Source organism: Rhinatrema bivittatum, chromosome 9, assembly GCF_901001135.1.
Source record: "Rhinatrema bivittatum chromosome 9, aRhiBiv1.1, whole genome shotgun sequence".
Classification (NCBI taxonomy): Eukaryota; Metazoa; Chordata; class Amphibia; order Gymnophiona; family Rhinatrematidae; genus Rhinatrema; species Rhinatrema bivittatum.
Genome location: NC_042623.1, coordinates 47,635,436 through 47,653,701, shown reverse-complemented (window position 1 = coordinate 47,653,701; position 18,266 = coordinate 47,635,436). Strand labels below are relative to the sequence as shown.

Genomic DNA, 18,266 nt, shown 5'->3' with positions numbered 1-18,266 from the left:
AATCAAGTTTACTTTGGGGTAGATTTTTTAAAAAAGTGCGTTCGCGTACTTTTGTTTGCGCACCAGGCGCAAACAAAAGTATGGTGGATTTTATAAGATACGCGCGTAGCCGCGCCTATCTTCTAAAATCCTGGATCGGCGCGTGCAAGGCTGCCGATTTTGGGCAGCCGGCGCGCGCCGAGCCGCGCAGCCTGTCTCCGTTTCCTCCGAGGCCGCTCCAAAATCGGAGCGGCCTCGGAGGGAACTTTCTTTCTCCCTTCCCCTACCTAACCCACCCCCCCCGGCCCTATTTAAACCCCCCCCTACCTTTATCCACGGATTTACGCCTCCCGGAGGGAGACGTAAATCCACACGTGCCAGCGGGCTCAGCGCGCGCCGGCGGCCTATGGAAAATAGGCGCGCCGGCGCGCAAGGCCCTGCTCGCGTAAAGCCGCCCGGATTTACGCGAGCAGGGCTTTTAAAATCCGCCCCTTAGGGAATAGCCACTGCTATTATTTACATCAGTAGCATGGGATCTTCTTAGTGTTTGGGTAATTGCCAGGTTCTTGTGGCCTGGTTTGGCCTCTGTTGGAAACAGGATGCTGGGCTTGATGAACCCTTGGTCTGACCCAGCATGGCAATTTCTTCTGTTCTTATGTTCTTACTATTTGCCATCTTTTACGGAAGAAAGAGAAGAAGAAATTCAAGTTCAAGATCAAGATCAAACACTGGATATTTCTACAATTTTGGAATTATCTCAATCTTTTGAAGTAAAAAAAAAAAAAGAGGCTCCCTTTTGGTGAATTTTGCATTTCAAGCTGATAGAAATAATGTATTGAAGTGTTATTTCCTTAACCGTTTGTCTATGTTTTACGGTCAAAATATATGAATATATCCAGATTTTACTAGAAACACTCAATTACGCCGTAAGAAAGTTTTAGCTATGCAACCTGGAAACTGGCACCCTAGCTCATCGGCTTTTCACCTGCTCAAGCTTGAAGGTATTTTCAGATGGGGTACTCGCAGTTATTGCCCAGTGTATTAATACTACGATTAACCGATCAGGCAAGCTCCTCTTGTCGGGTATGCAAGGGTCCACATCAGCATATTGTTTCTCACCTGACAAGTTTGGTCACACTGCTGTAATGTTAGCATGTCGCACGATTTTAGCTATCTGGATAGAGCCAGACATGCAGCCCACGCTACAGGCCTGGTACTACCGGCTTGCCTCGTCAATGCAAATGGAATAGTTGGACTCCCATACAAACAATCACAGATTCGACAAATTGTATTGTGACTGTTGGGCTACCTGCTTCAATTTGCTGCCCCAGGATATTCAAGCTAATCTTCTGGCTACTGGGTACCAAACTAAATGGTGATGACCGCTAACCATTGAACAGCTGTGGTCCTAACCCTCTATGAGTGGTGACAGCTGCACATATCCAGTGCGTGGAGACAGCGAGGCAGGCAGAGGACTAGAGGCACTCTAAATCTTTTGTGAGACTGGATATCGGCTCTCATTGGTGTACTGACTCCTAGGGATGGGTGGGAGGGGAGTGAGTTTGTGTGAAGCTGAATTTGTTATAAAGTGAGTGTGGTGTGCATGATGGAATGATGGTATGCTTGGATGACTGTTGAGGAACAACATTGCTGTAAAAAGGATCATGCATGATGGTACAATTGTTCAACTGACGTTTTCATGCAGGATCTTGTTTGTACTGTGTTAAATTTGTTTGTACTATGTTAAATTGGCCCAGATCGTTCTGTGAGTTTTGTGCCATTGTATTGCATTTCATATTACGATATCAGTGTAAATGTTACTTGAAAATTCAAAATGCTAATTATATATTTTTTGAACCATCTCAGCTTCACACCTTTCTAGATTCTCATGCTCAAGAAAGTAGTGGTTAACGATGCAGGAAGTAAATGCTTCTTCTTACTATTTGCCTAGGAAAATTTCACTTTATTTTCTCTTGTGACTCCCCCGATTTCCTTAGATTAAGGGGTATATTATATTATATATCAAATGTGAGAAATGCCTAAATTTTGTTTTTTTTGTATTGCCTCAATTATTGTACAAGATTATTCTTGGATGTATGTTAAATATTTGAAAAAAGAAAATAAAAAAAAAAGAAAACATGTTATACATACAAATCATGTTTTATGTGCATAAAATATGTTTTTTTGTGCACAAAACATTTTCTGCATATAAACATTTTATTTGCAGAAATGTTTGTGCACAGAAAACACAATTTGTGCAGAAATAATTTTTTACACATATAAATCTCAAATCTAGGACTCCCACACCAGGAATGCCACATAGACTAACACTAGCCCTGGAAAGTTTGCTTCATTTCTGAGCAGGAGTTAAATTTCGAGCATTAGGAAAACATGAATAAAGCTCATGCACCTCTCTGCTTTGGAGGGGAGGAGGGGGAAGGAGAGAATAGCTAATGGCTTGATTAACATGAGATTGCACTAATGTGTGTATACATGTTAGGGCATTGTTGTGCACATATGTTTTCATGCACAAAGCTCCTTAAATCAGGAGTAAAAATTGCATACAAAAGATGTGTGCATGACCCAGCTCTAACATGTGTGGCACACATTAGAATTCCTTATGACATCGGGGCTTAAAAAAAGATAATGTTTGTATCATCTAAACTTTACATTTTTTAGAATAATCTGTTTAAAACTCCAGCACATTAATAAGTGCTTTTATAAATAAAATTTGTTTAGCATTCTGGAATTTTGTTCTCTGTACACTACTGATCTGGTATTTGAAAATTTCTCTCTCCCTCTAAAAGGCCGAAGTAACTAAAGGTTTGATAAAAATGTAGGAGAAACCTATTCAGTTTGTCTGAATGCATTTGTTAAAAAACTGATTATAAAATCCTACATTGGAACTGCACTACTAAATTAGAGTAAGCTAAATATTTCAACAATTTTTAAAAAATCTATTTCACAATAAGGGCCAAATTCTAATTTTTTCCCCATAGACACATGTTGAGAGAAAAGCTTTAGCAAATAGGCCCCAAATTTGCATTGAAAAATACTTGATTTGGTATGTCAAACTGAATACAAGTAATGAAGTATACATTTTCTATGCATCAGACTTACCCACTGTGCTTCATGTGTGGCGGCTTATCCATTCTCACTGCCAACCTGATCTTCAAATCAGAGTCTTGACTGTTTTTGGGGACTACCATTTTATGCAATTCGGGTGACTTTGAACTATTGGATGTTGGGGTTAATACTACCTGAAAATGACAAAAGAAAAGCATTTTACATCTCACAAAATCAAAGACCTACTGGGCTACCAATAATGGCTTCACTATCTTTACCAATTTAAAAATGAATTTTCAAAGCCAAGATACTGCTGATAAACCACTTGACTCCATCTTGTCACTGCAGGTGTGCTTTTACTGTGGAATCATTTATTTTCTGAGAAATGGGTGTTTTCCCTTATGTATCATTTCATACAGAATTAAAGGCTCAACAAGAACCAGCAGAGCTGATAGTTGAGTAATGCCAGTGTACAGTGAAGCTATCATCTAGATTATTAACGCAATATTCTGGAAGGAGTATGCCTACTAGAAAAACATGCTACCATCTTACAATGGACAAAATACTCTTGCAATGAAATTATTTTTTGTGCCTCGCTTATTCTTTGCTTCATAATGCATAAGCATAAGATCTGAATCCCTCTGTATTGCACATTTGCAAGAAGCCAAGTAAATAGAAAAAGAAAAAACATGCAATATGTTAGTTTCCTGAAAGGTTAGACACCTATGGTACCATGTTATGCAAGTCATATACCCCATGGTCAAATTCAGCATCTTTTTCCATATGGCATGTTTTGAACTCTCAATCAGATTGATTATCTCAGAGTATTTTACACAAGTGTACCAGTTTTCTTGAGGTGGGTAGCCTTGTAAAAAGAGTTCAGATGATCAATCCCTGTAGGAGGAGGGAGGGGATGAAATACTCAAATAAAAGTCTACATGGGACAGAAGGCATGTTCTTTTAGAATCTGTGGTCAAAGAGTTGCAATTTCAGCAGTTTATATCTAAAACATCAAGATGTCAAAAACAAATAAATAATAAACCCCAAACCTGAGATTATAACTCATAATGGGATATGAATAAAAATATAAATTAACTTCAGTTTTTCCTGACAAATCTGAAGGAAATCAGGCAGATTCAATACAGATTTGCTGATTCAAGTGCATTCAAATTTTGAAGTAGATTTACTGGTTTGAAGAATCTGCACTGGGCTTAAAAAAGAAAAACAAAACAAATCATGATGAGCCTTCCACCCATCCACATACATACACACATACAATTTCCTTACAAGTTTGTCTTCACCCCATCTGTGCAAGTATAGTGCTTCTAAATTCTTCATAACTTTGTACATTTTTCATATTCTGCTCTCTAATACAAATAAATCAAAATGCATTAAAAGTAGGTATTTGTTTCACTGATCTAAACAACATACTCTGCACTTTCATCATGAAAGAACAATTGTATAAATATTCCAAAAGTAATGAAGGGGGTCATTTATCAAAATACGATAAGGCGTTTTTGCATGCGTTAAGGACTTATCGCATGCGAAAAGTCCCGTTAACGCATGTGATAGGCCCTTACCGCATGCGAAAACGTGTTTACCGCATATGATCGCACCATATCGTATGGTGCGATGCAAATTCAGAAAATAGGAGGAGTTAGGGGCGGAGAGTGGGCTGGGTTAGCCTCTCTGCAAAGAGCTATCGCACAGCCATAACGCCGATTTTAACAACACCTCTTTGGATTGCGTTAGGCTGTGCGATAGCTGCCGTGACCATGCGGTAAGGTTTCATCGCCATTTGTGATGTCTCCCGTACGTCCTATTTCAGCTGAATTGACGGGTTCAGAGCCTTGGGGGGGAGGGGGAAGAGAGAGAGAGAGAGAGCGAGCGAGCCTGGCCATAGGTATTTGTATCCCTATGGTAGGCCCACCTAGTAACTCGAGGTGGGGTTTAGGGGCCACTTTGACATTCTACGTGACACCTACGAACAGAACAGTGGTCTCTTGTGAAGATTTGCTGGCCTTCTCAACCTAGCTTGTAACAAGCTAGGTTGAGAGAACATTGCCCAAATCTCATCTTGGAATGAGTTTCCTCACTCCGAAGGCCAGCAAATCTTCACAAGAGACCACTGTTCTGTTCGTAGGTGTCACGTAGAATGTCAAAGAGGCCCCTAACCCCCTACACTCTTACCTAAACCCCACCTCGAGTTACTAGGTGGGCCTACCATAGGGATACAAATAACTACCTATGGGCTATGACATTACGGCCAGGCTCGCTCGCTCACTCTCTCGCTCTCTCTCTCCCCCCCCCCCCCCAAATGTGTCTAGGAACATTAACAATGGTCCCCTGGTGGTTGAATGAAGGAAATACAACAGGTTGGCACTTATTGCAGAATCTGAAAATGGTATTGCAATTTGCACTAACTTAGCTCTTCGCACAGGTAATTAGCACAAATTGCGATTAATGCTATATTAGCATAAAACACACCCCTTTTGCTATCGCATGCGGTACTTATCGCATTTTGATAAATCCAGGCCTAAGAATGAAATATCAGAGTCTTTATTGCATAAGTCTTCACGCCCTTTGTCACAACAAACCCAAATTAGCTCCAGTTCAAAATTTCTTTAACAAGACCCATAATAAGTTAAACAGAGCCCACCTATGTCCAATCACAATAGTTGAGCTGATTCAAATACTCCTAGATGAAGAAAGAAGCTATTCCTGTGTAATGAAGTGAAGTTGAAACCAAGGCCAAAACATGCTGACCAAGGAGCTGCCGAAAGAACTCCGGGATAACATTATTCAAAGATACAGATCTGGGGAAGGCTAAAAGAAAATTTCAATGTGTTTTAATATCCCTTGGGGCAATGTCAGGTGCATCACTGTAAAGTAGAAACAGTATGGCACCACAAAGGCACTGCTGCCATCAGGCCATCTCTCCAAAGTCAGCTGTGGAAGGTCACTGTGAAGCCTAAGATTACTTTAAAACAACTACAGAGGTCTTCAGCTGAGGCTGTTCAACAATTTTAAGATTACTCCTCAGGCATGGCCTGTATGGGAGGAGGGCAAGAAGGAAACCAACGCTGAAGAAAAGCCATGCAATGTGCTACATAGCCTTTGAAAATAAATACCTGGAGATCCCGTGGGGTGATGTGCTGAGGAGGATGTGACTTCCTTCGGCTCCAGTTGCCCCGCTCCCAATTTAACCGGCATTTAAGAAAAACGGCGGATATTTTTTGATCAACTTACTGCTGAAGATACTGGCACATGTCTATAGTGCATTTTATGCAGAAATCTCCACAGCAGATGGCCTCCTGGGTCGGCAGAAAGGAGAAAGAAAAGGACAAGGGGAAAATGGCGGGTTTCTAAAATGGCGGGTTTCTAAAATGGCAGCTGCCACGAGCAATACCGAGCCCTTCCTTCCTGGTCCGATTACAGTCGCAGTCCTGAAGGACACTATTGCTACAGCCCTCGATGAAAAACTGGCAAGTATTGCCTCACAATTAACTGAGGTGCGAGATGTATTGTCGGAGTTGGGACCGAGAATAGAACACGTGGAAGGGAGGGTACCGCTCATAGAAGATGATATGATGGGGGGGAGCTTGCTGCACATGATACAGCTCTCAAAGAATGTTAGCACAAGCTTGATGACTTGGAAAACAGATCAAGGTGCGCAAATCTACGTTTTTTGGGTCTCCCTGTGACAATAGTTGATAGTGAGCTGGGAGAGTTCTTGGAGGGATGGCTACCAGGGACAGTGGGACTAGAAGATCTGAAAGGCCTATTTTGTATAGAAAGGGCCCATAGAGCTGGTGCGAGGAAACCATCAGACCCATGCCCAAGAATCGCTACTGCAAAAATCTTTAATTATGCGCACAAACACCGAATATGGCTCGCTTATCTCAAGAATCATGAGTTACTGTATAATGAAAGCCGCATCCGCACCACCCAGGTCTACTCCGTATGGGTCTCACAGCTACAATGCAAATTTTATGCAATTTGTTCACACCTGATTGATAAACAGTTAAAATTCGCTCTGCAATATCCCGCTATCTTGAAGGTTTGGTGGGAAGGCAAAGCGCGCTCATTTGCTGCACCGGAGGAGGCCCAAGAATTTGTGAAGCAACATATCAAATAAGGATTGCTAGCAGGTAAGCGCAAGAGGCAGCAGCTCAAATCACGGATTAAGAGCCGAGGTTAAAATTGTTGAAAGTTCAATGTTGTGTGTTTGTTGGATCATGAGTGGATTCTTTGAAGAAGTACAGCTGACCCAACCGGAGTGGGTTGCAGCTCAGATATTGAGGAAACTGAATCAGAGCCCCCAGGAACATTCCTGCTACCGCAAGGAGACGTAACCATCTGGAAGGCTAGGGGCCAATACAACCACGCAGCAAATTACTAGTTAAGAGGCTAGTGGGCTGAGCCCCCCTGTACCATGGGCTGTAGCTGGGAAAGCTAGCGGGATGACAACCTTCTGAACAATGTGGAATTCCTGAGCTCCATGACAGTCAATGAACATGTTATGGATTAAGTGGGTCTTAACCCCCGTTGAGGATCCAGAATGAACCCTCTGAGGCCAACTTTGCAGTTTCCAGACTGCGAACCATCGGCTCAATCGGAGTGGGCCACGGCTTTTCACTTCTCGCTGGATAACTGAGACTATAGACACAAAAGTGACTATTTTTCAGTGGCACAGCTGCCGCTCACCAAAGATATCCTTCGTCTATTTATTCAGCAGAGGTGGCCCAGTAGGAGTTGGAGGGGCCACTGGCACGCAACTGGTTATGGAGTGATCTTAAAGGGCACCGGGGGCACAAAAATGCCAGCTAACCGTGAGATGGACTGTGGCTGGTTAATTCCTTCTATATGTTTTTTTTTAGGTTTTACAGAGCGCACTGGTTTTAAATTTGGGGGTGGGGCACTGGGACATTCTAAGATGTGCTCTCCTTTTAGTTCTGGTTCTTGTGAAAGAACCAGCTGTTAGTTTATTGATACTGAAGGGGGTGGTAAAAGGGGCTAGGGTGGGAGGGGAGGGGGAGGGTCATAGGAGATTTGGGGGGCTCAAGAATTATCAAATCAGGAATTGGGTAGGGTGGATATGGGTGGGGAAGAGGAAGAACAGAAGGGCTAGAGGGCAAGGACTGTCCAACGCAACGGTAACAGTCATAAGTTCTCAATGTGGAGTGTTGCACGAGTTTGTAAGGTGTGGGAGAGGGGCGAGGCTGGGCATCCCTCTCCTGTGGGAAAGGTGTGGAAAGTTGGATTTAAGGGGTATCCAGTCGAGAATAACATGACAAAATTGGTCTCTTGGAATGTTCATGGCTTGGGTTCACCGATTAAACGTAAAATGATTTTTAGTCACCTAAAGAAACTAAGAGTGGAGACTGCATGTTTACAGGAGACACATCTATAAAAAAAAAAAAGCTTGAAGCTGCACAGAGAATGGATGGCTAATTGTATATTTTCTATAGCAAAAGGGCGTAAAGCGGGGGTAGCGATTCTCATTAATAAAACTGCAGATTTCTTGTTGGAAAATTCAATTACAGATCCTAAGGGAAGATATATGATCATCACAGGCAAATGGCAAGGTCAGGAAGCAACGATATGTAACATCTATGCTCCTAACGAATATTCACATGATTTCTTTGTAAAAATATCCAATATTCTTCTGTCTCATATGTAGGGGGTCCTATTTCTATCGGGCGACTGCTGTGGACAGATCTCCAGAGAGCAGAACGCCTGCTGCTCGTAATCCAAAGGTCATAGTTTCTTTATCAGCAGTTGGATCTCCTGGATGTGTGGAGGTTCTTGCTCCCCGATGAAAAAGACTTTACGTTTTTCTCTAAACCGCACGGATCGTTTTCCAGAATTGATTACATCCTTAAGGCCAGAATGGCTTTTCTCTTAGTTAATAGGGCGGATATTGAAGCCCCGGTCATATCTGACCACTCCCCGGTTACGGTCTCACTCTGTATTGGGCAGAAACCGACTGGCAAAACATTATAGCGTTTCCCTATTTATCTGAAAGGGGACAAAGATTTTCAGAATTATTTAAGGGAAAAATGGCTGGAATATAAGTCCCACAATGAGCAACATGCAGATGCACCCCATTTATATTGGAAAGCAGGAAAGGCAGTATTAAGGGGAGACATCATTGCCTATGCAAGCACGAGGGCTAAAAGAATAGACAAGGAAATCATTCAGTTAGAATCCCTTCTAAAAAAAAAAGCAAGGACAGAAATGATAAATTTGCCCACAGACACGAGTAGAGAGACCTTTTATAGCACCTTAAATAAATTAAACACGGTTTTACATCTGCGAGCTTTCAAAGCATTACAGGTAGCCCAACACAACTTCTTTAAATTTGGTAACAAAATAGGGAGACCGTTAGCTAATCTGTTCAGAGCCGCTAGATCGCATACATTTATCAAAAAAATGCAAACGCAGAGCGGGTCATGGGTTTCCCACCCAAATGAAGTGTGTGAAGTGTTCTGTGCTCTCTATGAAACCCTTTATGCAGCAGATCAAACGCCACCCAGGGAGGTGGTGGAGGCCTTCTTTTCTGATATTGTGCTACCTCAATTGTCTACTAGTCAGAGGGAATTTATTAACTGGTCTACCCAAATGTATGAAGTCCTGCATGTAATTCATGCCGTAGCTGCGGGGAAATATCCTTGACCCGATGGGTTTTCATACAATTTTTATAAGCTACTAAAAGAACAAATAGTGGTCCCCCTAACCAATTTTCACAACGAGGGGCTAGCGTGCAACAAATTCCCTGAGTCGTTTAATAACGCTCACATTATTGTTTTACCAAAACCAGGGAAGGATGCCAGCCTACCCTCCTCATACCGTCCCATCGAGTTGAAGTTACTAGCAAAAATACTGGAGGATAGGCTTAGCATACTTCTCCCTAAATTAACATTGGAACACCCGGTGTGATTTGTGAAAGGCAGGAGAGCAACGGGTCATATCATTAATTTGTTAACAGCCATCAAAATGTGTCAGGACGGGAAAGAGGAGGCCTTAGCAGTGGGATTTGACGCTAAAAGGCGTTCGACAGGGTTACTTGGGATTATCTCTTTTCCTTCTTAGTTGTTATGGGTTTTCGGGAGCGTTTATAAATTACATATTGTTACTGTATGACTCTCCAACATCGGAAATCATAGTTAATGGCCTATCCTCACATAAGCTATATCTCCAGAAGGGAGTAGGCCAAGGATGTCCCCTATCCCCCTTACTCTACATATTGTCCATCAATCAGCTATTATGCAGGATTGACTCCCACCCGGACATCAAGGGCTTTGTCAGGGCATGGATGTGGTTTAATGTTACTGCATTTGCAGACGATGTCCTGGTGTTCTTATCTTTGCCCAGTAAATCTCTCCCAGTACTACTAGAACTACAATTGCAATTTGGGATTTTCGCGACAAATCAGAGGCTCTTGATATCAGTTAGAATGTACAATCAACTTGGCGTGGTCCCTTCCCATTAAAATAGGCCCCGGGTGGTGTTCATCCCAGCAACGCTGGAGTCTACTATAATTTAAATATATCACCTAAAGTAAAACACACGTTAGAATCCCTTGCCAGGTGGCAGCTGTTACCACTATAATTAAAAGGCCTCGTCCACCTGTATCAAATGGTTGTTCTCCCAAAATGGATGTATACCCTTCAAATGCTACAAAAGTCCTATTGAGAAGGGGGCCTGGGGTGTCCTAGCCTGTTCAAATATGGGTTAGCCTGCAATATAAGGTTTCTAAGAGACTGGCTTTTTGCCACCTCTTTTTACAATCCATTCTCCGGGAGTGATATGGGGTTTCCTCGCTAAACTCATTATTCCACGAGAAACGGGGGGAAATCCCTTCGAGTCTCCGCTCTCATCTTCTTGTTATAACGTGCCGTCACACCTGGAGGCAAGTGTGCACCTGGGTAGCACAACCGAGAGGCATCTCTCCCTTGTTATGTATCACAAATAACCCATACTTCGAACCTGGTAGAGGCTCATCGGTGTTTCAGAGATGGAAACAAAGGGGCTAGAATACCTGTACTAGTTAGTTCATCCCACCTCGGGAGTACTTTATAGCTTTGCAGAACTTCAACAAAGTTGTCAACTCCCCAAGTCGGATTTTTACACCTATTTACAGATGAGCATTTTATGTTAACACAGGCTGATAGCTGGCAAAATGTTAATAGCTCTACGGCCCTCACGAATCTACTGCGAACTAGGGGGGGGGAAAGAGTCCCATCATATCCAAATTTTATAAAGAATTGGGGAGTGAGTCAGGAAGAGAGGCCCTTCAGCTTCTTTTTCCCTCTCGTTTGATGTCTTCCTGTCTGCATATTCCCACATTAATGAGATTACCACCAACGAGATATTACGGGAGACCCAATATAAATTTTTATAGCAGGGGTACATCCCGCCAGCCCAGGCGTACAAATTTAAACTATGCGTTTCTCCATTGTGTGTCAAATGAGACAGGATATAGGGTCCTATGATCATTGTTTTTGGGATTGCCCCACCATTTCGAATACTGAAGTGCTATTATTCAGAGGTGCTCACGGATGTGGCATTGTGTTGTTCCACGAGATCCTGGAACCTGGCTATTTGGGGTTTTGCCCCTGAGGTCTGCACAGCCAGAGCTTTTGTCATTTATCTCTAAGGCAGCGTTGGTGGGAAAAAGTTGATATTAACAGAATGGTTGAGTGACAGAAACCCTGATCCTGAACACTGGTTTAGAAAAATGTTAACTCTTTATGCGTATGAATTTCAGATAACCCAAACTCAGTCAGAATCCAGTAGAACAGTTATGAACGCTGTGTGGTCCAAATTTCAAGAGTTTCTTCAGCCCAGAGATCATTCCACCAAGTAGGCAGATGATAACTCATATTGTACTGGGTTTGTTCATCCCTAGGGCTTTAGAGCTCACAGCATCCTCTCCACGATTCTACCCTGGATGTTGCCTAAAGTTAACATTTGGTAGAAATGCCTGGGGGGGGGGGGGGGGGGGAGGGATCAGTGGGAAAAGTATGGATAATGGAAAATCCCATGGTGGATGGACATCGTGGATGAAATAGTTTTGATAGTAGTTTCTGGGGCTAAAGATTAAATTCTGTTATGCACAAACCTTTACTGGAAAGTATCTATTGTTCTTTTGTTGTATTACAAGGTTGATATGTGAAAAGATGTCATCACTTTATAATAGAGTTGTGCTTCCTGTAAAAATTTCGTGTCGGGCTTTGTTTCGGGGCCCCCCCATGGGAATTTCATTTTTCCTGTGGTTCGGGGTTTTCTTTTTCGGGGGCCCCAATTTTCAGGTTAGTGCACACTAACCTGGCAGAGTTAGTGCGCACAAACTCCCGTTAGCGCGCACAAACTCCCGTTAGCACTCACTAACTCAAAAATGAATTTTTTCCGAAATTTGAGGAAAAGTTCAATCGTTTTCGGTTCTCCCGAACCATTCCGAATCAGGCAATTTCATTGACATTGCCTAATTCGGGAAAAATGATTGCACATCCCTACTTTATAATGTTATGTTGGATTATATTCAATAAACATATTAACAAAAAAAAAAAAAAAGGAAATAAATACCTGGAGATCTGATGAGTCCAAAGCAGAACTTTTAGGTCTCAATGCCAAGCAATTTGTGTGGCATAAAATCAATACAGCCCATCACCCTAACACCATCTGTTCACTATAGAATTGGTGGTGGCAACAGTATTTTGATGTGGGGATGCTTTGCAGCAGCAGGGGGCAGGAAGGTGTGTGCAAAGAGCAAGTTTGCTTACCGTAAATGGTGTTTTCCGTAAATAGCAGATGAATTAGCCATGCTGTCTGGGTACATCCTCCATGCTACTAGGTGGTGGAGCTCTCAAAGATCACAAAGTCTTTTAGTGAGGTGTTCCTTTTTGTATCTTCCCGTGTTTCCCTGAGTCTCCTCAGTCCTTGTCAAAGCAAGACGAGATGCAATGCAGGAACTGTCCGGGGAGGCGGGCGGGTCAGCATGGCTAATTCATCTGCTATCTTTGGAAAACACTGTTTTCGGTAAGCAAACTTGCTCTTTACCCGTAGATAAGCAGCATGAATTAGCCATGCTGTCTGGGAGCCCCAGCTGAAGTATTGAGCACATTTCTTAAATAATGTGTCCATGACGTAGTGAGGTAAAGTGCTCAATACAGTAGAATATAGGTGGACAGTTCTTTTGAGCTGGTTTGCTTTGCTGCTGAGGTGCCCTTTTTTTAAATAGTCCGTCCCATATTTGTGTCATCCATAGTCTGTTTATCTAAACAGTAGTGGGATGTGAATGTGTGCAGTGATGACCATGTGGCTGCCTTAAAAATGTCCAGGAAAGGCACATCATGGATGTGAGCAATGGAAGCAGCCATTGCACGTACTTGATGCACCTTGGGTGTGGTGGATAGGGTCTCTGAACGCTTCTGGTAACAGAACTGAATGCAGCTTGAGATCCAGGAGGATAGTGTTATCTTTGATACAGGAAGTCCTGGTGCATTCGGGCTGAAGGAGAGAAAGAGCTGAGAGGCTCTGTTGGCAGACTGAGTGCTCCTTTTATAGTAGGCTAGCACCCACTTACAGTCTAATGAGTAGAGTCTTCGCTCGCTCTCATTTGCATGAAGTTTTGGGTAGGAAGTCGGGAGGGTGATGGTCTGGTTGATGTGGAAAGCCGAAACCACTTTTGGAAGGAAGTTAGGATGCATACACAGGGTAATCTTGTCATGGTAAAACTCAAGGTAGGGCGGGTAGTGAACCAAGGCTTGTAGCTCGCTGATGCGCCTTGCAGAGGTGAGGGAGACTAAGAAGAGCACCTTCCAGGAAAGGTATGTGGGATGACAAGTGTCCAACGGTTCAAAAAGTGGAAGCATGAGCTGTTCCAACATTATGTTGATATCCCTCGGTACCGGAGGCTTACGGGCCTATGGTCGTAAACGTAGGACATCTTTCATGAACCTGGAGACAAGGGAATGACAAGAGATAGGTGGTAAGCCGCTATGGCACTGAGGTATACTCGAAGTGAGGCAGTGGCGAGGCCTTCCCTGTAAAGCAGATGGAGATAATCCAGGAGGTGTTCTGGTGGACAGGTGAATGGATCTGTCCCCTTGGCCGAACACCAGGAAGTTTAACGTGACCATTTTCGTTGGTAACTCAGTCTAGATGATGGTTTTATGGAGGAGACCAGAATATCTTGAAGTTGAGGAGAAATGTTTAGGCTTTAGAATACGAGCCTTTCAACCTCCAGGCAGAGAGATTCAATGATAAATAGAGTGCGTGGAGCCGCAATCCTCCTTCTTAGGCAAGCATTTGAGGGCTGTTGCCCAGGGGGATCGTTTTCTATGTCGATAGGTGAACTAGGTAGCTGTACCATGGTTGTCATGCCCATGCTGGGGCAATGAAAATCAAATCCGCATTATCTTCGATGCACCTTTGGACTATGTGAGAGATGAGTGGTATTGGAGGGAACACGTAAAGCAGACCTTGCGACCAATCCATGAGGAACGTGTCCTGTGCTAGTGGGTGGGGGCTGGGGTACACTGAGCAACACAGTTTGACCTTCTTGTTGCATTCTATTGTGAAGAGGTCGACCCGGGGAAGACCCCAAGTGGAGAAAATTTGATTGGCTAAATCCTGATTTAGTTCCCATTCGTGTGGGTAAAATATTCTGCTTAGTTTGTCTGCTCTGGAGTTGTTGATTCCGGGTAGGTTTGTGGCTTGCAGGGAGATTCCCTTGTTGTGTGCCCATTCCATGATCTCGACAGCTTTTCTGCAAAGGCTCCAGGAACCTGACCCTCCTTCTTTGTTTATGTAAAACATTGCAACCTGGTTGTCCGTGTGGATCATGACAACCTGACCTCGGAGGGCCTGCTCGAAGGTTCGAAGGGCACTGCAGATGGCCCGAAGCTCCAGGAGGTTTATGTGTTGGGCCCATTCCCGTTGGGACCATAGCCCTTGAGTCTGTAGGCTGGTGAGATGGGCTTCCCAACCCGTGGGGGAGGCATCTGTGGTGAGTACTGCTTGATAGCGAGGGCAACGTAGAGGGCGAGCTCGTCATGAGCGCCAGTGGTGTTAGCAACCACCATAGGTCTATCTTCATGCTGGCTGTCACAGCAATAGGAGTGGAGAGGGGGCTGAGGAAGTGAGTCCATTGAGACCTCAGGCCCCATTGTAAATGACGCATATGTAGTCATGTATGCAGGACGACATAGACGGACATTGCCAAGTGTCCCAAAATGGTGAGAATTTGGCGGGCTGGAGCTGTTGTACTCTCTAAGACAGCGCTTCTCAACCGGTGTGTCGCCAAGCACCGGCAGGTGTGTCGCGTGCTCTCGGTCTCTCCCGCTGCTCTTCCTTCCCTGCTGCCGTTGCCACCGGGATATCAGTGCGTTCAAGCCCAGTGGGAATGGCAGTGGTGGTAGAAGAAGCAGTGGCACCTGCGGCTGTCCTTTTCTTCTTCCCGTGCCCCCACCCCCCTGTGACCCGGAACAGGAAGAGATACATGGTGCGTGGGAAGGAGAAAGAGCCGTGCCGCGTGGAAAAACAGCAGAGACGGCAGCAGCATCGGCCCCCGAGCAATCGAAGCAGCTGGTAAACGGGAAAGGAGACAGCAGCATGAGCCTCCCGTGACCGATGGGATTCTTCTTTCTTGGCCTGCGGGGGCTGGAGGAGGAGGGTGCTGCAGCTACCATTTGTGCTTTGGGGGGGGGGGGAGGAGAAGAAGTGAGTGAGAGAAAGAGAGAGAAGCAGCCAGCCAGCCAGCCTATGTGTGATTGAGAGCATGTGTGTGATTGAGAGAAACTGGTCAGAGAGCTGATGTGTGTGTATATGTGAGAGACAAAGTGACTGCTCAGGGAGATGACTGATGTGTATGTGTGTGAGAGAGAAAAAGCATGGAAGTGAGAAATCTGGTTATGTGAGAAAGCATGGGCATAAGAAGCCTGGTGGGGGGGGGCTGTGTGTGTGAAAGAAAGCATGGGAGTGAGAAGCCTGATTATGAGAGAGAGAGCATGGGAGTGGGAAGCCTGTGTGTGTGTGCATGTATGAGAGAGAGAGACTGGTTGGTAAGGTGATGGTGTGTGTGAGAGAAAGAGACTGGTGTATGTGAATATGAGAGAAAGAATGTGATTCAGGGAATGAGAAGCCTGTGCACGTGGAGAGCGAGCATGGAAATGAGAGAGAGACTGGTGTGTGTGTAACAGAGAGAAAGTGATTATGGGAATGAGAAGCCTGTGCATGTGAAGAGAGTGAGCATGGGAGTGAGAAACCTGGGTGTGTGTGAGACACAGCATGGGAGAGAGAAGCCTGTATATCTGAAAGAGAACATGGGAGTGGGAAGCCTGTGTGTGTATGAATGAGAGAGGTCATGTGACTGGTGTGTGTTTGTGTGTGTGTGTGAGAGAGAAAGAAAGTGATTATGGGAATGAGAAGCCTGTGCATGTGAACAGTGAGCATGGGAGTGAGAAACTTGGGTGTGTGTGAGGCACAGCATGGGAGGGAGAAGCCCTTATATCTGAAAGAGAACACAGGAGTGGGAAGCCTGTGTGTGTGTGTGTGTGTGTGTGTGTATGAATGAGAGAGGTCAGGTGACTGGTGTGTGTTTGTGTGTGTGTGTGTGTGTGTGAGAGAGAGAGAAAGAAAGTGATTATGGGAATGAGAAGCCTGTGCATGTGGAGAGAACAAGCATGAGAGTGAGAGACTGGTGAGACAAAGAAAGTGATTATGAGAGTGAGAAGCCCATATATGTAAGTAAAACACAAGAGCGGGAAGCCTGTATGTGTGAGAGACATGGGCACTAAGGAAGAGGACCATGAGTATAGAGCTTAGCCACTACTGCTGCTTCTGGTTTGTGCCAGGGCCTGCATGGAATGGGAGTAGGAGAGCTGCTGGAGGGGGTAAATAAAAGTGGCTTTTTAAGTTTATTTTTCTTGATTTACTGCCATTTTAATTATTTAATATTATGTGATGTCTGCTTTTTTGAAATATTTTATTGGTGTTTGGAGAATGTTTAATAGTTTTTATGAGTTTTTAATTGTTGGATGTTATTCTGTTCATAGCTGTTTTGAAACATTTATTCTGCTTATTATATAGTTTTACAATTATTTCTGTGTGGGGATCTATAGCTGCTTGCTAGTTCTGTTTTCCTAATAAGAGGTGTATTGGTTTTTAGGGCCTGATTTAATATTTGTAGTGTTGCCTTTTCATAGATAGGGTTGCTCCTGTTTGAGTGTATTCCATAATGCAGGTGTAACTGTGTGCGGATTAGTTTATGTGCATTACTACAGATCCTGGGAGTATGTTAGGTTGGTTCTGTGTCTGTTACCCAGATGAGATATTTTACTAGTATGTAAGTGTTTGTATCAGTCTTATTTGTTGTGTTTTCTCAAGAGGACATGCATTGGTGGTAAACTGCTGTCTTTTCATAAGTAGGGCTATTGAGCCTGGAAGTAGGAGGAGTTTGAGTTGATGTTACTGAGATGACACCAGAACCAGAATATCTTTTTTGTAGGGTGAGTTGAATGGGGAATGTCATAATTCTGCTTTACATCCATTATTGTGGGTCAGGGAGGTTCCCGTGGATGCAAACTGTACTTTTACATCTAGCCCTATGACGATCATGGGTCAGTGTGTCATGCATGTGAGAACCATCTGTCAGGTGTGTCCCGACAGAAAAAAGGTTGAGAACCACTGCTGTAAGAGGTGACTGGCCAGTGTGGTCAGAGCAAGTACTCGAGGCTGTGGCAGGAAGGCTTTGTCCTTAATGGTGTCGATATGGGCTCCGATGAATTGCAAGGTTTGAGTAGGTTGTAAATTTGATTTCTTGTAGTTTATCAGAAGGCCTAGATTATCTAGGCAAGATATTGTATGGAGTAGATTGTCTTGCAGGGTAGACTGGTTAGGGGCTACCAGTAGCCAGTCGTCCAGGTAAGGAAATATCTGAACTCCCTGTCGACAGAGGTGTGCCACCGCTACCGCTAGACATTTGACCACCACAGATGCATGGCGAAGCTGGACAGTCGAAAAAAAAGGCGAGTCCTGCATGCGATACTTGAGGTCGGTTTTTCCTTGATGTTGGCATGGTCGAGAAGGGCGATTCCCATGCCTTCTTCATTATGTCAAAGATTTTAAGAATTCCCAGCATTTCTTGCTTAGGATCCTGGATTTTCTTGGTCTCCACGTCTAAGCGGTGGCCCACTTTCTCCAAAATTTGTAAA

At 43.9% G+C, this 18,266-nt stretch overlaps 1 protein-coding gene across 20 annotated transcripts in view; it reads right to left on the bottom strand.

Annotated features, from left to right (window-relative positions):
• CADPS2 (calcium dependent secretion activator 2) overlaps positions 1-18,266 on the bottom strand; it is a 1,612,018-nt gene that overhangs the window by 901,275 nt on the left and 692,477 nt on the right. For all 20 annotated transcript variants that reach the window (XM_029616598.1, XM_029616596.1, XM_029616606.1 and 17 more), the window contains one exon: positions 3,100-3,239. In XM_029616598.1, the coding sequence (XP_029472458.1) occupies positions 3,100-3,239 (140 nt within the window). The remainder of the gene's footprint in view (positions 1-3,099; positions 3,240-18,266) is intronic.